At 41.2% G+C, this 19250-nt stretch overlaps 1 protein-coding gene across 1 annotated transcript in view; it reads left to right on the top strand.

Annotated features, from left to right (window-relative positions):
- Nucleotides 1-19250, top strand: part of PITPNC1 (phosphatidylinositol transfer protein cytoplasmic 1) — a 242669-nt gene that overhangs the window by 174611 nt on the left and 48808 nt on the right. The window contains exon 6 of the mRNA XM_060251998.1: nucleotides 14167-14262. Within this exon, the coding sequence (XP_060107981.1) occupies nucleotides 14167-14262 (96 nt within the window). The remainder of the gene's footprint in view (nucleotides 1-14166; nucleotides 14263-19250) is intronic.

The following is a 19250-nucleotide window of genomic DNA, read 5'->3' as shown; positions in this document are numbered from 1 at the left end:
GGCTCCAGTGTGACAGTTGAGGGGATTGAAACAAGCTATACAAACTTATCTAAGAGTGACAATAGGTGGCTGAATTGATAACTAAGATGACACCCGATCTACACAATAGCTTTGGCTCTGGGTGAAGCTGTTCTTCCTCTTCTTTACTCCTCTGCTGGTACTATCCTTTGTCTTGGGTTCTGTTGGACAAAAGCTTAGGCAGTCTGGCAGGATCCACACCTAAGATAAGCTTGATTGCCTTATGCAGAAGTTGAAGCAGCTGTTGGATATGTGAGTCTCTTACTTTGCTGTAATGGAGTCCAGAAAACAAGATGGATTCTGGTGGTGTTAGCCTTTGGTTCTCTGAACCATGTTGGCAAGTGCTCTCCTTAATAGCGCATGGCTCATGGCTGCACGGCTTCTTCCACTGCAATGACCAAGGCATATAGCTAACATCCATCCAGAGACGTAGAATGCTGCTGCAAAGCTGAGACTTATAGTATCTACATAAGCCTTAGAAACCGTGGGCAAAGTCCACTTCTTAGAGTAGATGTGTGCGAGTCAAACTTTAGGCACCCTGGCAACCAAGCTAGTGATCACGATGTCCATGTATATGAAAAGTAGGGAGCTTTTTCTTACAGTACACTAAAAATACTTTTAAAACTTTGCTGATGCCTGGAACTGAATGTAGATGTTACCTGGAAGCAACCTTTAAAATCTCTCCCATACCACGTTATTTAAAAGGGTCTTAGTGCAACTCAGAAAAGGGCTCCAGGTAAAGCCATGAGAAATGGGATGCTTATAGTTCAGCTCCTTCCCTCCCTGCCCACCCCCCCAGTGAATCCTGTTATAGCACAGTACATATCATAGAAACTGTCTCCGAGCAGGATAAAGTGACTGCAGTTCTGTATTGCCAGACAGACATTAAGTTCCCACTTCTCTAGGAAGTTGTGAACACCATGCTTACCATTACTTAAGACTGGCTACATTTGCATGACTGCGAAATTCAATGTTTTCTCTCAGAGCAAATGGAGCATCATCACTTTTCAATCATGTGGAAAAGATCAAGGCTCCATTTTGCCATCTTGTTTAACCCTATAGAGAAAAAAGTGCATGAATCCAGCCTGTTACTGTACTCAAACACAAGCCTTGCTCCCCACAACCACCTTCCTGAGAGTTGTGGTTAAACATCAGCACTGTGCAGGTTAACTAGAGTTAGCCCGCCCCCAAAATTCTGACCTGGGATTGTACTGTGGTGCAAGATCCTGGTAAATGGGGGGGAACTAACTCTGATTAATCCATGGTGTGTGGTGCAGGTAACTAAAGTGTCATTCTTGATGCAAGAAAGGATAAGCAAGGTGCATATGCAATCCAAACAATAAAGCAGGTAAATTCACTTTTCTTGTTAACTGTGATTTGGAATGGAGCCCTGTTTTATTTAACTAATTACATTCTATAATTTCATCTGCCCCATAACTTTAGTAAATTCAATCATTAAATGATTTCACAAGTTTAAAAGGAAAACTGGCCCTAACATGCTGTGCAACAAATCATGTTCCAGCGTGCTAAAAGAATGTTGTCTTTGTCATGGAATCAGCAGCCAGTTCCAAACCATTATAGCTGGAGTATATTTACCATAGATTGTTTTCTTTGTATCATCCCCAGCATCTGCTGCATCTTTGCTGACAACCGAATCACAATTGTTGAATGTTATTATTCCATTTTTACAGTAAAAAAGGAATAGGTGCTTCAGTGAGCTATCCAGGTTTAAATGTGAAAAGGCAACAATCAGAGAATACGGTATCTTTGCTGTCTTGGTTTTCTAGAATCAGATAGCATACCTGAAAAATAACAGCTTTTCATTGGACCATTGATAGCAGCTTACAGAACTTCCCCCCAATACACAGAAATTCCCGTGGCATATGGAACCAGTCACAACATGGCAGCAGGTACAAAATTACAGCTTTTCAGAGCAGATCTCTAGTGCATGTGCTGTGTGTTTGTTTGTTTTTGCTTTGTTTTGTTGTTGTTTTTTAAGTAAACCACCCCAAATTGTAATTTGCTCTGCAGGGGAAAAATATAGTTACTTCTTTGTTTTCCCTGGAAGAGGCAAATAACAAAAAAAAAGCAACCTTGAACAGTCAATAGCAGACTCCTTTCCCATCCAGAGCAAGAATGTGTGTGTGCACACAAGGAGAAGAGGCAGATATGATAGAATGCTGGTGTTGATATTTTCCCAGCCAGAACAATGGTGCTAGCATGGGTGTACCTCCTTATTCTTTGGATGCAAAAAGAAAGAGGAGAGAAGCTGTAGTAGATTTAACAGGAAGGATAAGAAAGTGATCACAGCAGCAGTGGAAGAAAGATGAAGAGATGTTTAAATTGATTAGAGAGTGACTGGGTTCCTCCTGAGTGTGCCCTTTATTTACAAATCAAAATAAAACCAATTCATATGCTGCTGAAGTTTTTCCAAATGACCTTGTCTACCCATACTGATGACAGTCCTATGTGTATTGTACAGCAGTGTTTCACTTATTCCCTACTAAGCATGTAGAGCAGAGGTGTCAAACATGCAGCCTGTGAGCCACATCCGTACAACACAGGGCTCAAATCCATCCTCCAAGCAACTTCCCTCTCCTTCTTCCATTTCCAGGGCTGCAGCTGCACCATAGTTTTCTTTTTCCCAACTCCCTCAGTGGCTCTTCGCTTCCTCTTTCCTCCTTATCTCTCTCTCTGACCGTTTTCGCACACAGCTTACCACGCGGTCACGTCCCTGTTCTCTCCGCAGCATCTATTGGATTTCCCACCATCTGCGCCGGAGTTACAGGAAGTGCCGTGGCTTTTGTGTAGCAAACGTAAACTGGGTTTTAGCGGTTTACGTTTGCTATGCAAAAGCCGTGGCACTTCCTGTAACTTCGGCGCAGATGGTGGGAAATCTGACGGACGCTGCGGAGAGAACAGGGACGTGACTGCGTGATAAGCTGTGTGCGAACACGGTCTCTGTCATGCACACACACAAAGAGCTCTGTGCCTGTTTCCTGCTTTGTGCAGGAGAAATACTAAAACAAGCCTCTCTCACTCTGAAAGAGAGAGAGAGAGAGTGCTGCTGCTGCTTCCTTCTCTGGGGTGGCTGCGCCTCTTTTAGAGAGGAAAGAGAGAGAAGACAAATTTCGAGTCCCATCGTTGCAATTTAAGACCAATAATGTTTTATTCCAGGTATAAGCCTTGGTGTGTAAGCACACTTCTTGGGTGGGTTGGTGGATGGATGGATTCTTCTGACAAGCACAATGTACATTGAGGAAATTATTTTGGCTTATTCTGAAAAGGTTTTTTAAAAAAAGATTGGATGTATCTGTTCCTATCTGGATTTTATTTTCTTTCAAAAAGACTCTGACTAGGAATTAGAACACTTGGATTGGTCCTTATATCTTGGAGAGTGGAGTGATTTCAGATGCCAAATGATAATACCACACATTGGTAATAAGACAGGAAAACTAGCTCTCAATTCAGTCCAGGAAGATGCATTGCCTTGAGCGTCATTATCCATTGCAATTCAGTAGTCTCTCTTTCTAATCTTCTTTTGAAATTTCTCTGTATGAGCACTGCTCCTCTTAGGTCAACAACTGAAGGTTGTGGTTTCTAATGTCAGACTTATGTTCATTTATTCTTTGCATCCTCCTGGACTGAATCCTCCTAGATGGAATTGAAACCTAGGTTTCCTGCCTCATTACTAATGTTGGTATCACCATGCCTACTACCCCGTGCATATCACACCTAATCCAACCAAGCCTGCTGTTTTCATTCACCTGCTATTGCCATTTGACATCTGAAATCACCTTTATAAAGTTTATATCTCCAGTACCACATGTTACATTTTATAGCACACATGGCCCGGCCCAACAAAGTGACATTTACGTCAGATCTGGCCCTCGTAACGAATGAGTTTGACATCTCTGGGTAGGGCACAGAGAAGATATAGCCTTATCAGAACCGGCAGTTTGTGTCAAGTTATGATATTAAAGGGGGGGTTAAACTCCACTGAGTTTCACATATGAAAGGATTGAAAACCAGATAGTAGACAGGCAGCCTCACCCCAAGACCTTGATCCTAACTAAATAAGTGACACAAACACCCACTGGCAAGACTAGGGTTGCCAAGTCCCTCCACCACTGTGGCAGGGAACTTATTCCTCACATGTGCTTTGCACACAGAGCGCAATGACGTCTCCCAGAAGTGAGGTCATCGCACCAGGATGTCGTGCTAGGGATGCTCTAGGACTTGCAATAAAACTCTATGGTATCATAGAGTTTTACCATGATTCCTAGAGCGTCACACCAGAAATGTTCTAGGATTCACAGTGAAACTCTAAGGTACCGTGGAGTTTTTAGCACGAGTCCTAGAGCACCCCTGGCATGACGCCCCCAGCACAGTGATTTCACTTCTGGGTGACGTCATCATGTTGGGGACAGCACACACCGTGGGGGCTCTTCGGGTGCAGGGTTCCCCCCCGGCAGCCTACTCCCTGCCTGCGGGTTAGGGCCCTCCCAGTCGTGCGATCCCTCACCTCCTGCTGGGCAGGACTCTTCCAGAAGGTGGAGGAGGAAAGAAGGGAGTTTGCTATTTTGGACTTGGTTCTAACCAACTGGTTGATGAGGTGAAAATAGTGGTCACTCTAGGTGTTTAATTTTGGGATTTAAGATCCTGCAGAAGGGAAAAGCTGTACATAATCAGACGTATAAAGTTATGCCGAGTAGAATCCCATGGTCAAAAATACCTCTGGAGGAGGAGTTCAAGAGGCATAGGAGTTTCTTAAAAGTGCGATGTTGAAGGCCCAATCACAATGCCAGTGAGAAGGGAAAATGGGAGGAACTGGAAGAAGCTAGGGTGGTTCCATGGGCAATTTTCTAAAGATCTGAGAAAGACTCATTTGGGAAATGGAAGAACAGCCATATAACCAAAGATAAATATAAACAAATAGCCAGAGGAAATTGATATTTTAACAGATATTGAAGAGAAGGCAGAACTGCTTGATTCCTACATTACCTCAGTTTTCTCTTGCAAGGGAAAAAGGAGGATCCAGGTAACTACCGACCCATCAGCTTGGAAAGGTTTTAGGAACAGATAGACAGTTCATCCTTGAGCATTGGTGTGATTACTGAAAGCCAGCATGAGTTTCTCAAGAACAAGTCGTGTCAGAATAACAAGATATTTTCAGGACCCACCTGGAGGCTGGCAACCCTGAGGGGCTCTCCTGTTGACAGGCCCCAGGAATTTTGTTCCCCACCCCATCTCAGCAGCCCTGATGGCATCTTACAGCAGCCCTGCTATCCACACCAGTCATGGAGCAAGGCAGAGAAGTGTGCAGGCATGCCACAGGGGAAAGGCATGAGCATAGCATAACTTGAACCACAAGGAAAGGTAGAATATAAACATTTTAACTGAATAAACAAATACAAATACCAAAGGCCCTAGCTTAGTTCAATTCCCACATGGGGACAGTCCTGAGGCAGTCCTGCTGGACTCCATATAACCCAGGGTTTTTGGTGGTATAACACTGCATCAGTATCATATCTAGGGCTGGAGAAGTTTAGAAAGCTGCCTAAGTCCTGTCCATAGCATACCCCTAACAATTACATCAGTATAGTGGTTGTATTGGCATATCAGTATATGCTGGAATATGGCAGCTTCCAGTTTAGAGGCAATAGGAAAGGGTCGTGGCTGTGTTCCATGCAAGGCCAGCGTGTGGGAGTAGGCAAGGCAGATGGCTGCCTGGGGCACCACCTTGTCGCAGGAGCAGAGGTGGGGGTGGGCACCCCCTTCCCATCCCCGCTCGCACTGATCCAGATACTATGAAGCATTCCTTCTTCACTCCAAGTGATCAGAGCAAAGAAAGAACACCATGGCCCCTGCCCAGCTGCCCTCTCCCGCTTTGGAGGGAGTTAAGCAGGGGCACGGCAGGCATTGCTTGGAGTGAAGAAACAATGTCCCCCACAGCCCCTGCTCAGCTCCCTCCAAAGCAGAAGAGGGCGGCTAGGCAGGGGCCCGTGGGGCATTGTTTCTTCATGCCGAGCAATCGGAGCAAAGAAACAATGCGCCTCCTGCCCAGCAGCCCTGTCTCGCTTTGGAGGGAGCTGAGCAGGGGCTGTGGTGGGCGTTGGGGGTTTTTTTGGCTCTGATTGCTTGGAACGAAAAAACAATGCCCCCCCCCCCCAGCCCCTGCTCAGCTCCCTCCAAAGCAAGAGAGGGCTGCTGGGCAGGGGTGCACCACGCGCCTTCACGATGACATCACTTCCGCACGATTGGACATGGGGGGCACCGGTGCAGGGTTCTGCCAGAGGCGGGAGATACTCTAGCGCTGGGCCTGGTTCCATTGTATTTTAAAACTTTTAAATCATCTGTTTACATTCTTTTATTTATTCACTTTATTGTTTTTGTAGAAGCATAAGGAGTTAAAGTTTCTACTTTTAGTCTTTTGGCCTTCTGACAATAGTTACTCTTGCTCAAACGTGTGTTCCTGGCTGCTTTGGGACTGCTGTGAGGAGGCTTGGTCTCTTTTTCCATTGACCTCAGCAGGAGCCCTTCATTTTACATTTTGGAATTTGCAAACTATTCAACCTTTGGACCTCTGGACATTTGCAAGTCTTTGGCATAAGACTTAGTCACCATCCTAAGACTTTTGGGTCAGGACTTAGAACAGGGTTTTAAATATTGCTTTATTTCATTGTGGACAGATATGTTGCCTTAACCGAACACAGTATGAGTCTGAATTCATGTGTTACTCAGGTGTCTTTGTAAACTAGAGAAGCAGCCTGGCCCCGTCTCCACTCCACCAGTGCCCAGTTCATCCATTTTTTTTCCTGTGAAAGAAATCACACAGAATGGACCAGCACACAAGGAGTGGTTTTTATGGAAGCCTGGGCTCCTACTTTTATCTGCGTGGGGAAAGGGAACAGGGTGATGCTTCCCTTCCACCCTAAGACCCAGCAATATATGAATCAACTAAGTTTCAAGAGACTTCAGCTCCCAGCATAGAGCCACCAAATGCCTCTCTTTCAGTCAGCTATGCCACAATGGTTTGGGTGGGAAACACTTCTGTGTGCATCTTAATGAATAACTGGAAATACAGAAACATACAGGAATAGTTTAAAAGAGTCTTATGGGTAACTCCTTCAGTAGCCTAGAAAAGGTGTGATTAGACTGGATCATGAAGTCTCATTTTGATTTTGCTGATTAATAGTTCTAAATCAAACATCTTTTCCACTATTCTAGATACTCCCCCACAATAAGGGGGGGGGATTGTCTGCTGGGCACTCCATTACCCTATGGAGAAAGGTCCCCATAGGGTGTAATAGAGAATTAATCCCGGAGTATCTTGGGCTCTGGGAGGGCTGGGTGTTTTTTAGGCAGGAGCACCAATTTTTCAGCATAGTATCTGGTGCCTCTCCTCAATGCCCCCCGCCCCAAGTCTCAAAAGGATTGGACCAGGAGTCCAATTCTATGAGCCCCAAAAGAAAGTGCCCACATCCTCCATTATTTCCAGTGGACAGAAGGCATTTAAAAGGAACATGGTCCCTTTAAATGTGATGGCCAGAACTCCCTTTAGAGTTCAATTGTGCTTGTCACAACTTTGCTGTTGACTCTACCCCTAAAGTCTCCTGGCTCCACCCTCAAAAGTCCCCTGATATTTCCTGAGTCAGACCTGACAACCTTACTTAAACTATGGTTATTAGTATTCAGTAAAACGGGGGTGGCCAACGGTAGCTCTCCAGATGTTTTTTGCCTACAACTCCCATCAGCCGCAGCCATTGGCCATGCTGGCTGGGGCTGATGGGAGTTGTAGGCAAAAAACATCTGGAGAGCTACCGTTGGCCACTCCTACAGTAAAAGATTCTTCCTTCTAGCACTGAGCTACTGGAAAAGGTAACAATCAATGATCCATGGGTCTCTCTGTGCAGAATGTGACTTAAAACATCAGTTTTAAGACACCCTATTTCATATTAAATGTCATTGTTAGTTTCTGAAGAAGGCTGTGTATAAACAAATATAAATAGATATTTATGCAAATCAGAATATGTCAGTCCACAGCTGTGTACTACATTCTACAATTTGACTTGTGCTGAAAGAAAATATTTTGCAAGCTGTTCTCCTTCAGGAGTAGGTCTTCTTCAGGTTTCTGTTTTTCCTATCTCAGTCTGCAGCATTAAATGTGGACGAGGCTTGAAGATTATACCTTATTGTGGCAGAAAATGAATGGCACAAGAGTGTCTAAATAAAGTATTTCAAAAATTACATAATTGCTTTTCTTTAAAAATCATTCTTTTCCATAATAGCCATTTGGTGCATTTGTTATTAAAATTGCATTTACATATAAATGAGGTCACTATTTCTTTTTGTGTATAAGAAAAATAGTGGCCAGTTTCATGGTGTTGGTGTTTGCTTTGAAGTTTTTTTCCTTGTTAATTCAATTTAGGATCCATTTTGTCTATAGAAAGCATGCCAAGGCTTGAGCCACAACTGCAAAAGTAGATGGTTTTCTATTGCGTTAAAACATCTGCTTATAAGGCTGCTAGACTGTTCAACATAAAAGAACAATCCAGAGGAAGTTTGGGTAAAATCACAAGCTACTGGTGTGGCTTCCCTTTTGCTTCTGCTCTTACTGCTTGGTAAGATATGGATAAGGCATTAGGTGACTGAAGTGAACAATAGGATTTTTTCCCACGCCAGTACCTCTGATCCTGAAGGCTTGCATGCTTATGTGGGAGGGAGTCACATCAGCTGCCCAACATCAATCACATTGTTTCTCCACTGGAAGCTTAATGGTAACTACAATTAAGCAGCTATTTTCTTGTCTATAAGATACACAGTGCTGTCCTAAGCAGAGTTTATATCCTTCCAAAGCCATTGCAGTCAATGGACTTAGAAGTATAATTCTGCTTAGGGTGGCTCTGACAGATAGCAACATGTTGTCATGGCTTCTGTGTAAATGGGTCACTTTTATTCCATTACTAACTCAGACATCAATTCTAAACATAAGAAATGAATTCTACTGAATAAAAGTGACTGATTTCTACATAAATTTATGAGTTGACAAAAGAGGTTATTGGTAAGTTTTTTAGAAGTCTGACAAAAATGCCCCTCTTCCTTCTCAATTTTATCCTGTTTTTATCTTTATTGTGCTCTCACTTCAACTAAGCCTGCTTCGGCGGGGAAGGTGAGATATAAATCCAATAAATTAAATTAAATAAAATAAATAAATAAATAAATAAATAAATAAATAAATAAATAAATAAATAAATAAATAAATAAATAAAACAAAAGTGTAATCTTAAAAGTAAAAAAATTCAAACCTTTACATCCAATTCATCCAGTACAGCTGCAGCTATGTTAGGAAGAACTTTGAAAGGAAATAAGAAATATACAGAACATATCAGTAACGTGGAATGTTGTTTGCTAGTGAAAGTTCTCTCATTCTCAACAGAAACGTCAGCACAACCTTGATGAATGTTCCCTATGCTGGATAACAGGCCATGAGTTTGGTTCATGTTGATATGGTTCCTATATCCAAAGCCAATGGAATAAAAAGTGATAATTCATTATACATAGGAAGTAGTTAATAATTCTCAAGTATAACCAGTTGTCCCCAAGGAGGAAGGTTAGGGGATCAAAGACTGGCAGTCAGAGTGCATGGCCAGAGAACTGCATCTGTTTTTGTAGTTATTTAAAAATCTGTTATGTTGTTACATGCTCCTCTGAGTGGCAAAAAGTACCAGGGACCAATAGTCCCTGGATTTCTTCCCTTCAGAAGAGAGAGTATTGGAGTCTTCTGATGTCTTTCAAAGGTCTGATCTAGGGGTGGGCAGGGACTTGGAAAAATTGAGATCTATGAAGGTTCGTGAACCAGAAACTCCCACAGACTTTTTGAAGCAGTTCATGGATCATGAGGTCCATGGGGACCTGGAAGTGGACTCGGCCCACTTCTAGATTGCATTGCTACTGTGGTGCAAAGCCAGTGAGCTCAGGAGAAATTTAAATTGCAGTCCATGGGCAGTCCATCAAAATAGCAAATGCATGTACTGGGCAAAAGGTCCACAAACCGGACTCTGACAAATTTTGGTCCATGAACCAGTCCATGCCCATCCCTAGTCTGATCTTGTCATGCATACACAAATAGAGCAGCAGATGCCCTGAGAGAGAATCCTGCACCCCAAGGTGCTTCACTTTCCAATAGTCGCATGGTCAGAAAAATTCAATGAAGCTAGGAGCCAATAGTAATGTAATTATACTATTTCATTACTTCTTGCTCTCTCTGCTTCTTGCTGTCAAACTAAAACCTGTTGCTTCTTCACAGATACAGTCCTGATCCCTCCACTTCTCTTCAGAACAGTCCTGCATTCAGACCTCATGATAAAACATGGTTTGTTTAAACCATAGTTTTCCCAACAAACTCTGATTAGTCTCTGAGATGTAGGTAACAAATCTGTTTGTGTACAGACCTTGATTTGTCTATTGGTTGCCTCCTCCCATCTCCCAGTAGGAAAGACCTCCTACTATACTGCCATCTATGTGGGTTGCAACCACAACAAGGAACATTCCTACCCAACAACCCGTGATTTACAAATTAAGATGTCATAACAAATCGTTGTTAATAAACCAGCTAAAAATCCTAGTCTGAAACTCTAGTTTGGTGCTGCTAACCAAGAGATACCAGATGGTCTGAATTTAGACATAACAGCTAACCAGCGTTAGGTCAAACATATATAAAATAGGCTTTATGATAGTACCCTAATGGAAATTAGATAAACTGAGGGTCAAAATGGCAGCCTTTGTTTCCTGCCAGTTTTTATTATTTTTTATTATTTTATAATTTTTATTACTTATTACAGTAGCAGTTGATATTTCATTTTTTTTAAAAAACTAAATCTGGCAGTTATGGTGTTTTCAAGAGTACATTTCATTACAATTTGAAAATCTTTCTTTTGGTTTGATCCTATGAACCTTATACTGCTTGTATTACATTGCTTTTTTAAAAAGTTCCCAAACACCTTCCTAATTTCTTCTTGATTTCATAATATTTATTAGTTTTTTTTATAATTCCAGTATTGATAGGAATACAGAATGTTCTTGTCATCTGTCTTCTGTTCTTTGCCAGATTGGGAGCCTTATGTTTCCTTTCTGTTCATTTTAATCTGTTCTTTTAAAACTTTTAAATATCTCTAGCCTGACTGCAAAAGCAATCAAATTATCTCCCCTGCTGACTCTAAGAGTATTCCAGGGTATTTGGCTTGAAGAAGCACAAGGAGAATTAGGTCTAAGAAGAAATCAATCTTGTGCACTAATAGTTCCTTATTTTCCACTTCTGATAAACCATGAGGGATTGCACCCAAGTCTGTAATATAGTACAAGAAAGAAGTATGGCTGAATTAATGTTCAGGCACCCAAGGAATAAGAACATAAGAGAATCAGGCTAATGGTCCAACACTCTGTGTCACTATACACACACACACACACACATACACACTGTGGCTAATAGCCACTGAGGGACCTCTGTTCCATATTTTTATCTAACCCCCTCTAGAAGCTATCTATGCTTGTAGCTGCCACCACCTCCTGTGGCAGTGAATTCCACATGTTAATCACCCTTTGGGTGAAGAAGTACTTCTTTTTATCTGTTTTAACCTGACTGCTCAGCAATTTCATCGAATGTCCACGAGTTCTTGTATTGTGAGAAAGGGAGAAAAGTACTTCTTTCTCTACTTTCTCCATCCCATGCATTATCTTGTAAACCTCTATCATGTCACCCCGCAGACGTTTCTCCAAGCTAAAGAGCCCCAAGCATTTTAACCTTTCTTCATAGGGAAAGTGTTCCAACCCTTTAATCATTCTAGTTGCCCTTTTCTGGACTTTTTCCAATGCTATAATATCCTTTTTGAGGTGCGATGACCAGAATCGCACACAGTATTCCAAATGAGACCGCACCATCGATTTATACATGGGCATTATGATACTGGCTGATTTGTTTTCAATTGGCCTTTGAATGAGCAGAATTCTATTCTTTCATGGATACCTGAAATATCTCACAGGCTTAAAAAGTAAAGGAAAGCAACTTATGTCCATTTATACATAACCTGCAACTTAACTGCTGGATTATCTAAAATGAATGCACCATTTCTTAAACCATTGCCTTATATCATAGGGTTGCCAATCCCCAGTTGGAAGCAGGGGATTCCCTGGTTTGGAGGCCCTCCCCCTGCTTCAGGGTTATCAAAAAGCAGGGAGGAGTGAATGTCTGCTGAGCACTCCATTATATCCTATGGAGAATTGATCTGAGGGTATCTGGGACTTTGCATAGCATCTGGTGCCTCTCCTGATACCTCTCCTCAAAATTTCAGCATAGCATCTGGTGCCTCTCCTCAAAAAACCCTCCCAAGTTTCAAAAAAATTGAACCAGGGAGTCCAGTTCTATTAGCTCCAAAATAAGGTACTCCTATCCTTTATTATTTCCAATGGAAGGAAGGCATTCAAAAGGAATGTGATAGCCAGAACTTCCTTTGGAGTTCAATTGTGCTTGTCACAACCTTGCTCCTAGCTCCACCCCCAAAGTCCTCAGATATTTCCAGAGTCGGACCTGGCAACCATAATTGTACAGCATACAGAGACTGCAAAAGATGTGGCCCTGAGCTTTATTGATTTTGTAATCACACAGAATAATAGTTGTGCACCTATGTATATTCTTTAAATGCCTATGAGGAAAATGCCAGGGAGATACACCTGGGCCCTTTATGTGCCACCTCCTACAGGCTGGTCCACATGATGGGTGGGTCTGGTCCCTAGGTGCCCTTATCATTACTGAAGCTACATGCAGTGTTGCTAGGGTTGCCAAATCCAATTCAAGAAATATCTGGGGACTTTGGGGGTGGAGCCAGGAGACTTTGGGGGTGGAGCCAGGAGACATTAGGGGTGGAGCCAGGAGACATTAGGGGTGGAGCCAGGATACATTAGGGGTGGAGCCAGGAGACATTAGGGGTGGAGCCAAGATCAAGGCTGTGACAAGCATAATTGAACTCCAAAGGGAGTTCTGGCCATCACATTTAAAGGGACGGCACACCTTTTCAATGCCTTCCTTCCATAGGAGATAATGAAGGATAGGGGCACCTTCTTTGGGGGCTCATAGAATTGGACCCCCTGGTCCTATCTTTTTGAAACTTGGGGGGTATTTTGGGGAAAGGCACTAGATGCTATACTGAAAATTTGGTGCTTCTAACCCAAAAAAGAGCCCCCCCCAGAGCGCCAGATACCCACGGATCAATTCTCCATGATTTCCTATGGGAATAAATCTCCCTAGGTAATAATAGAGTTCCCAGCAGACATTTCCCTCCCCTCCCCCCGGTTTCTGACGACCCTGAAGCGGGGGAAGGGCCTCCAAACAGGGGGATCCCCTGCCCCCACCTGGGGATTGGCAACCCTAAGTGTTGCCCCACACTTGTACAGGAAGAGAGGGTGGTGGGCTAATTCAAACAATTAAAAAGATGTAAAGTCTGTATCAAACCAGACTGGTTCTGACCTTATGTTGTGCAGATTTTTGCAAATGTGCTTATTTATGTATTTAATTTATATCCTGCACCTTCTCCCCACAGAGGACTTGGGATGGCTTATTTAACTTCTATAAGTATGGTTTTAAAAATTGGGTTTCACTGGCACTGGGGAAAGCTTAAGAGCATGACAACCAAACCACTGGATAAGATAGGGAGCCATAGCTCTCTCACTACTAGAACAGAGCTAATTCTTTTCCTCATGCAGCTTTTCTGTTAAAGTGTTTATACATAATTTCCAAGTATGCATTGAGCATAAGAAATGAAAATTGTGCCATTGATATTTAAAATGTTTTATCTATTTACATTATTTATAGTCTGCCTTTCCCATTGAGACTCGAGGCAGATTACACAAAGTAAATCAGTGTGATCAATAAATACAGCTAGGATTGTGGGTCTTCAGATTCTGAAGTTATGCTTCTAATTGTACATTACTGTATTAAGAAATGCTGCTGTGGGCCTGCCAGTCCATTGCTTTGAAACCAGTATCTTTGTTCTTTAGAATTACTTCATAACATTCACTGTCAGGGTTTAGAAATTTTTAAATGAATTCATTATTATTAGAATGCTAAAGGTCAGCTTGTTTTATATCATACAGATATTTGATAATGAAGCCAAAGATCTTGACAGAGAAGTCTGCTTTATTGATATTGCCTGCGATGAAATTCCTGAGCGCTATTACAAAGAGTCTGAGGTAGGTAAAGGATTTTATTCTTTAGATTGGTTTTAGGGTTGGCAGACTGTGCCTGGCAACCAGAAAGAGCTTCGGGGGAGGGTATATGAGGAACGCATGGCATCACATGCATTGTGATATCACTTCTAGGGAAAACCCAAAAGTGGCACTGTGTAGCTTTAGGAATTACTGCAAATGTTTCCAGTGATTCCTAAATCTGTCCACTATCACTTCCAGTTTTTTCCTGGAAGTTATGTCACAGCACACATGCTACCAAAGAGTTTTAAAAAATTTTTCTCACACTGTGGAAGAAGGGAGAGTGAACTTCTGGCAGCAGCTGTTTCTGCCATGAGTAGAATCCGGTGTTATCAGGCTCATCTCTGCTCTTTCCCTAATTACTTGGGAGGGAAAAGAGGGAGAGACTGGGCTCATCTGGACATCAGTGGATTGCAGCACTTTCCCAGTTGGGCATCAGGGTTCCCCAAGTTTTTCCGGCTCCTGCCCACCATTGGCCAGCTGGCTGATGGGGAAATCCTGCCCCCCAATGCAATGTGCTGATGTCATGTGGAAGTGATGGCATCATGTTGACAATGTTGTGCAGTGATGTTCTGGTCAGGGGTGACCGAACTGCAGCTTGGGAGCCACATGTGGCTCTTTTACACATAGTGTGAGGCTCTTGAACCCCCCTTAACCATGTTGGCCATCTTGGAGAAGGCATTTTCCTTTAAATCACTTCTCTAAACCCAGCCTGGCAATGACTTGGAGAATGCATTTAAAGTTAAAGTTGCTTTCTTTCCACCTCTCCTTTCTCCCCATCTATATGCTTTCCTTCCTTCTTTGCAGCTCTCAATCATATGACATTCAGGTCTTGCGGATCTCAAACATCCGGCATTTATTCTATGTGGCTCTTACATTAAGAAAGTTTGGTCACTCCTGTTCTGGTTTTTGGACAAAACTATGGTTTTGGGCTGATTTTACCATAGAGTTTCCCCCCAAAACCAGAACATCATTGCACAACATCACAAACATAGGGCGTTTTCCCACAGAGCTTACCTCGGAACGACGTCCCTCTTCACCGCACAGCGTCTGCGCGGATTTCCCACCAGCTGCTCCGCATAACCAGGAAGTGCCGGACCTTTTGCGTCACAGATGTAAACCGCTAAAAACCAGTTTACGTTAGCGACACAAAAGCTGCGGCTCTTCCTGGTTATGTGGAGCAGACGCTGCGCGGTGAAGAGGGACGTCGCTCCGAGGTAAGCTCTGTGGGAAAACGCCCATAATGTCACTTCTGTGTAATGTCAAAACATTGTAGCACTTCTCCACAAGTCTCTCCCCCTTCTGTGCTGGTGTGATCATCAGACCTGGCAACCCTAAAACCCTAAGACAAGGGCTTTCGGGCCCTCTGTTATATCTTGGTGAGAGTGGCTGTATGGTATGTTAGTATAAGTGTGAGGTACTACTTTGAGTGATAGGAGAGGAATTAATACATTATATTTGTAATTGTGTTTCGTGTGGGCTTAGTTATAAATAAACTTAAAAATAGAAACAAAATGCCAAAGAAAAAGTTTAATGAATTATCTGTACAATCATCTCCTCCTGAGCCTTCCACACTTTCTTTGAAGAATATTAGAGCACTTTTTATTAATGAGTTCAAAAAAATTGAGATAGCTGTTACACATATGTTTGAAAAGAAACTACAGTTTTTTGGGAAAAGGTTAGAAATAAATGAAAGAAAACTAAAGAGGTATTTTAAAAATTGCATAGGGTAAAGGACCAACAGGTTCAAATTATACAACTCAAAACTAAATTAGAGATATTAGATTCTAAATGTACAATAAATGAAATTATCTTACACAGAAATGACAACAGAAAAAATAGAGTTAGAAGAGAGAATGGAGAAATTGGACAACAAATTACGGAGAGCTTTGCTGAAATTTAGGGCAATTAATGAACTTGAAGAAGGTGATGATTTGGTGACTTATCTAGAGAATTTATTCTTGGGAATACTTGGATCAGACTTTGAAAAAGGTGTGAAAAGTTGAAAAGCATACAGAATAAACTGTAGGTTAGCCCATAATAGACAGGTTTGTTGGGACATTTTAGTATCTTTTTTAATCTTTTATCAATTAAAGAGTTAATAGTAAGACTTAAAGATAAGACATGGCCCTACAGGTGAACCCATTCAAATATTTCCAGACATCTCTCCTCTTATGCATCTGAAAAGACGTAATCAGATTTTTCAGCAATAGACTGAGAAATAAGTGAACTCCGTATACATGGGGTTTCCCATTTAGATTCACTTTTAAGATGAAGGGCGTAACTCACATGGTTAGGACAACTGATGAAGCAAAGGATGTTGATAAACAAATTTTTAAATAAGAAAATAAGAAAGTAATAGTTTGTTTTAACAAATTGATCAAATAAAGTTTTTTTTCAAACAATACAAATGGCCTGAATGAATCAGCAAAAAGGCATAGATTTTTTTAATAAGAGAGGAAAAGGCAAATATTATTTTTATTCAAGAAACTCATATGGTCATATGACATGACATGTCATATAATCAACTGCTTAAGATTCAAGGAGACAAAATTGAATTAAAATCTGCAGAAGAGTTAAATAATAAATATGACTGGTTTCAAATGCAACAAATTAAAAGGTTGATGGAAAATGATATTAAAATGGATGGAATTAGACGCGAGCAAACAGAACTGGAAAGGGTCCTGCTTGGAGATAATGAAAAATTAATATCGAAAGTATATAAATTATTATTGAAATGGTTTACAGAAGAAGAAGTAGTAAAATCTCAAATGGTAAAATGGGCAATTAATGTGATTAGAGAAATACAAATGGATGCATGGGAACACCTTTGGAAGAACTCGATGAAGATCTCAACCTGTCAGAGTATTAAGGAGAATTGTTTTAAGATGATGTATAAGGTGGTACATGACTCCGAAAAAGCTGGCTAGGATGAGTAAAAAGATGTCGGATAAGTGTTGGAAATGTAAAAAACATGAAGGTTCTTTCTTTCATATGTGGTGGACTTGTGAAAAAGCGAAGGAATATTGGAAGATGATACAACAAGAAATCTCCAAAATTTTGGGTTACGACTTCAAAAAAACTGCAGAGACCTTTTTGCTTGGATTACAATTAGAAAAATTTCCAAAGGAAGACAGGACTTTAATTTGGTATTTCCTCTCAGCTGCTAGGACATTGTATGCGCAGCTTTGGAAACAAGGAACAATACCAGAGAAATGGGACTGGATTGTGAAAGTTTTATCGTGGAGTGAGATGGACAAATTAACTAAAACTTTAAGAGACTATGACTTAGACATTCAAAAAGGAGTGGAAGAAATTCAAAGGATATATGGAGAAAGAGTGGAACGTAAAAAGACATTGGACAATTTTTTAGTATTAATCAAAAGTATTACATTTTGATAGATTAGTGGTACCTTTAGAATTAACTGGAAATTTATAACTTCAGGGAAGTCAACATTGGAGGGAGGGGGGGTGAAATATCATATGGTTTAGTATAAGAAAGAGTTAATTAAATATTGTAACCATGTGTTATTAGTAAATTGTTAAAAAAAAAAAAAAAAAGAAACTCATATGGTCATCTTTTACAATTCCCTAAACTGGGAGGTTTGTATTCAGCATCATATTCAGTAAAGAGTAAAGGTGTTACTTTGTATATAAAGTTTGGAGGATTTGATGCAGCAGATACTTTAGTTGATTCAGCAGGCAGATATCTATGTATTAAAGGAACTCTTGGGACACAGAATAATTCTGGTAAATATCTATGTGCCAAGTAATAAGCGGAATCTATTCTACAGTGATCTAATTAAATGTCTAATTTCTTTTGTGGAGGGTGTAGTTTTTATGGGAAGAGATTTTAATTTAATTTCAGATGATAAATTAGATCTCCTGGTAGGAAGATCTAATAAAAATTCTCTAAACAAATTAATGAAACAGCTCAATTTAATAGATGTTTGGTGAATACTGAATCCCATGTCGAGAGATTGTACTTTCCCCTCACAATACATATTCCCATTTACACTTTTTTAGAGTAATGATTTTGTAAGATATGTTCGAGATTCAACATTTGAACCAATGTCTTATGCAGATCATTCTCCCATAACAGAAAGTTTCTATTAGAGAAAAAGAAAGATAGATTTTGACACTTAGATAATGAATTGTTGAAAAACCGATATATAAGAGAAAGAATATAGAAATCGTCACATGATTTTTTTTCTTTTAAAAATGATCCCTGTGTTTCACCAATAATTATTTGGGAAGCAGATGGGAAAAATGAGAGAAAAAAGGATACAAACTTATATAGCTAAATTAAAAAGACTATAATAAGCAATAAGTCTTCAAGCTCATTGGGTTTTAGGTGCATCTTCAGTTCATTTATATAAATTAGAAAAGTGTTTTAGTTGGAGGTGCCAATAACAAGACCTTGTGCATGTGAGAAAGATGCTCTACCACTGAACTATGGCTCCCACCTCGTGGCTCTGTTAAAGTAGAATAGGAAGGATGAGTGGCAGCATACAACTTCCAACAGGAGCCAATTTTTAGAAACTGTAATTGGCTTTTCTTCAGCTTTTACAATTGGTTAATTATCCTTGCTGGGCTCCAAGGAACACACTGCCCAGGAACTGTCTGCTTTCACGTTTCCCGGGTCTGCAACAGATTCGGGGAATGCAAAATCAGCCGGGCAGTGTCTGCGCTCCATGGAGCCTGCTTTCCATTGGGGAAGGCAAGCTCCAAAGAGCACACACACCACACTTGGGGATAGGAGGTGCCTGGTGGTGCCCCCTAGGACCCCCTAGGCGGTCGCCTACTTGGCCTACTCCCACACACCAGTCCTGGCCAGGTCTTGGTTTGTGAAGGTCATATCTACCAATGCTTTAAAGGACATAGCTACCAATGTGGCTGTTTCAAAACAGGCAACATGTTCCCTGTGGCTATCTCCTGACAGCAATCAGGCTGCTGTGTTCTGAAGCAGTTGT

Source organism: Heteronotia binoei, chromosome 13, assembly GCF_032191835.1.
Source record: "Heteronotia binoei isolate CCM8104 ecotype False Entrance Well chromosome 13, APGP_CSIRO_Hbin_v1, whole genome shotgun sequence".
NCBI lineage: Eukaryota > Metazoa > Chordata > Lepidosauria > Squamata > Gekkonidae > Heteronotia > Heteronotia binoei.
This window is presented reverse-complemented; position numbering and strand designations above follow the sequence as displayed.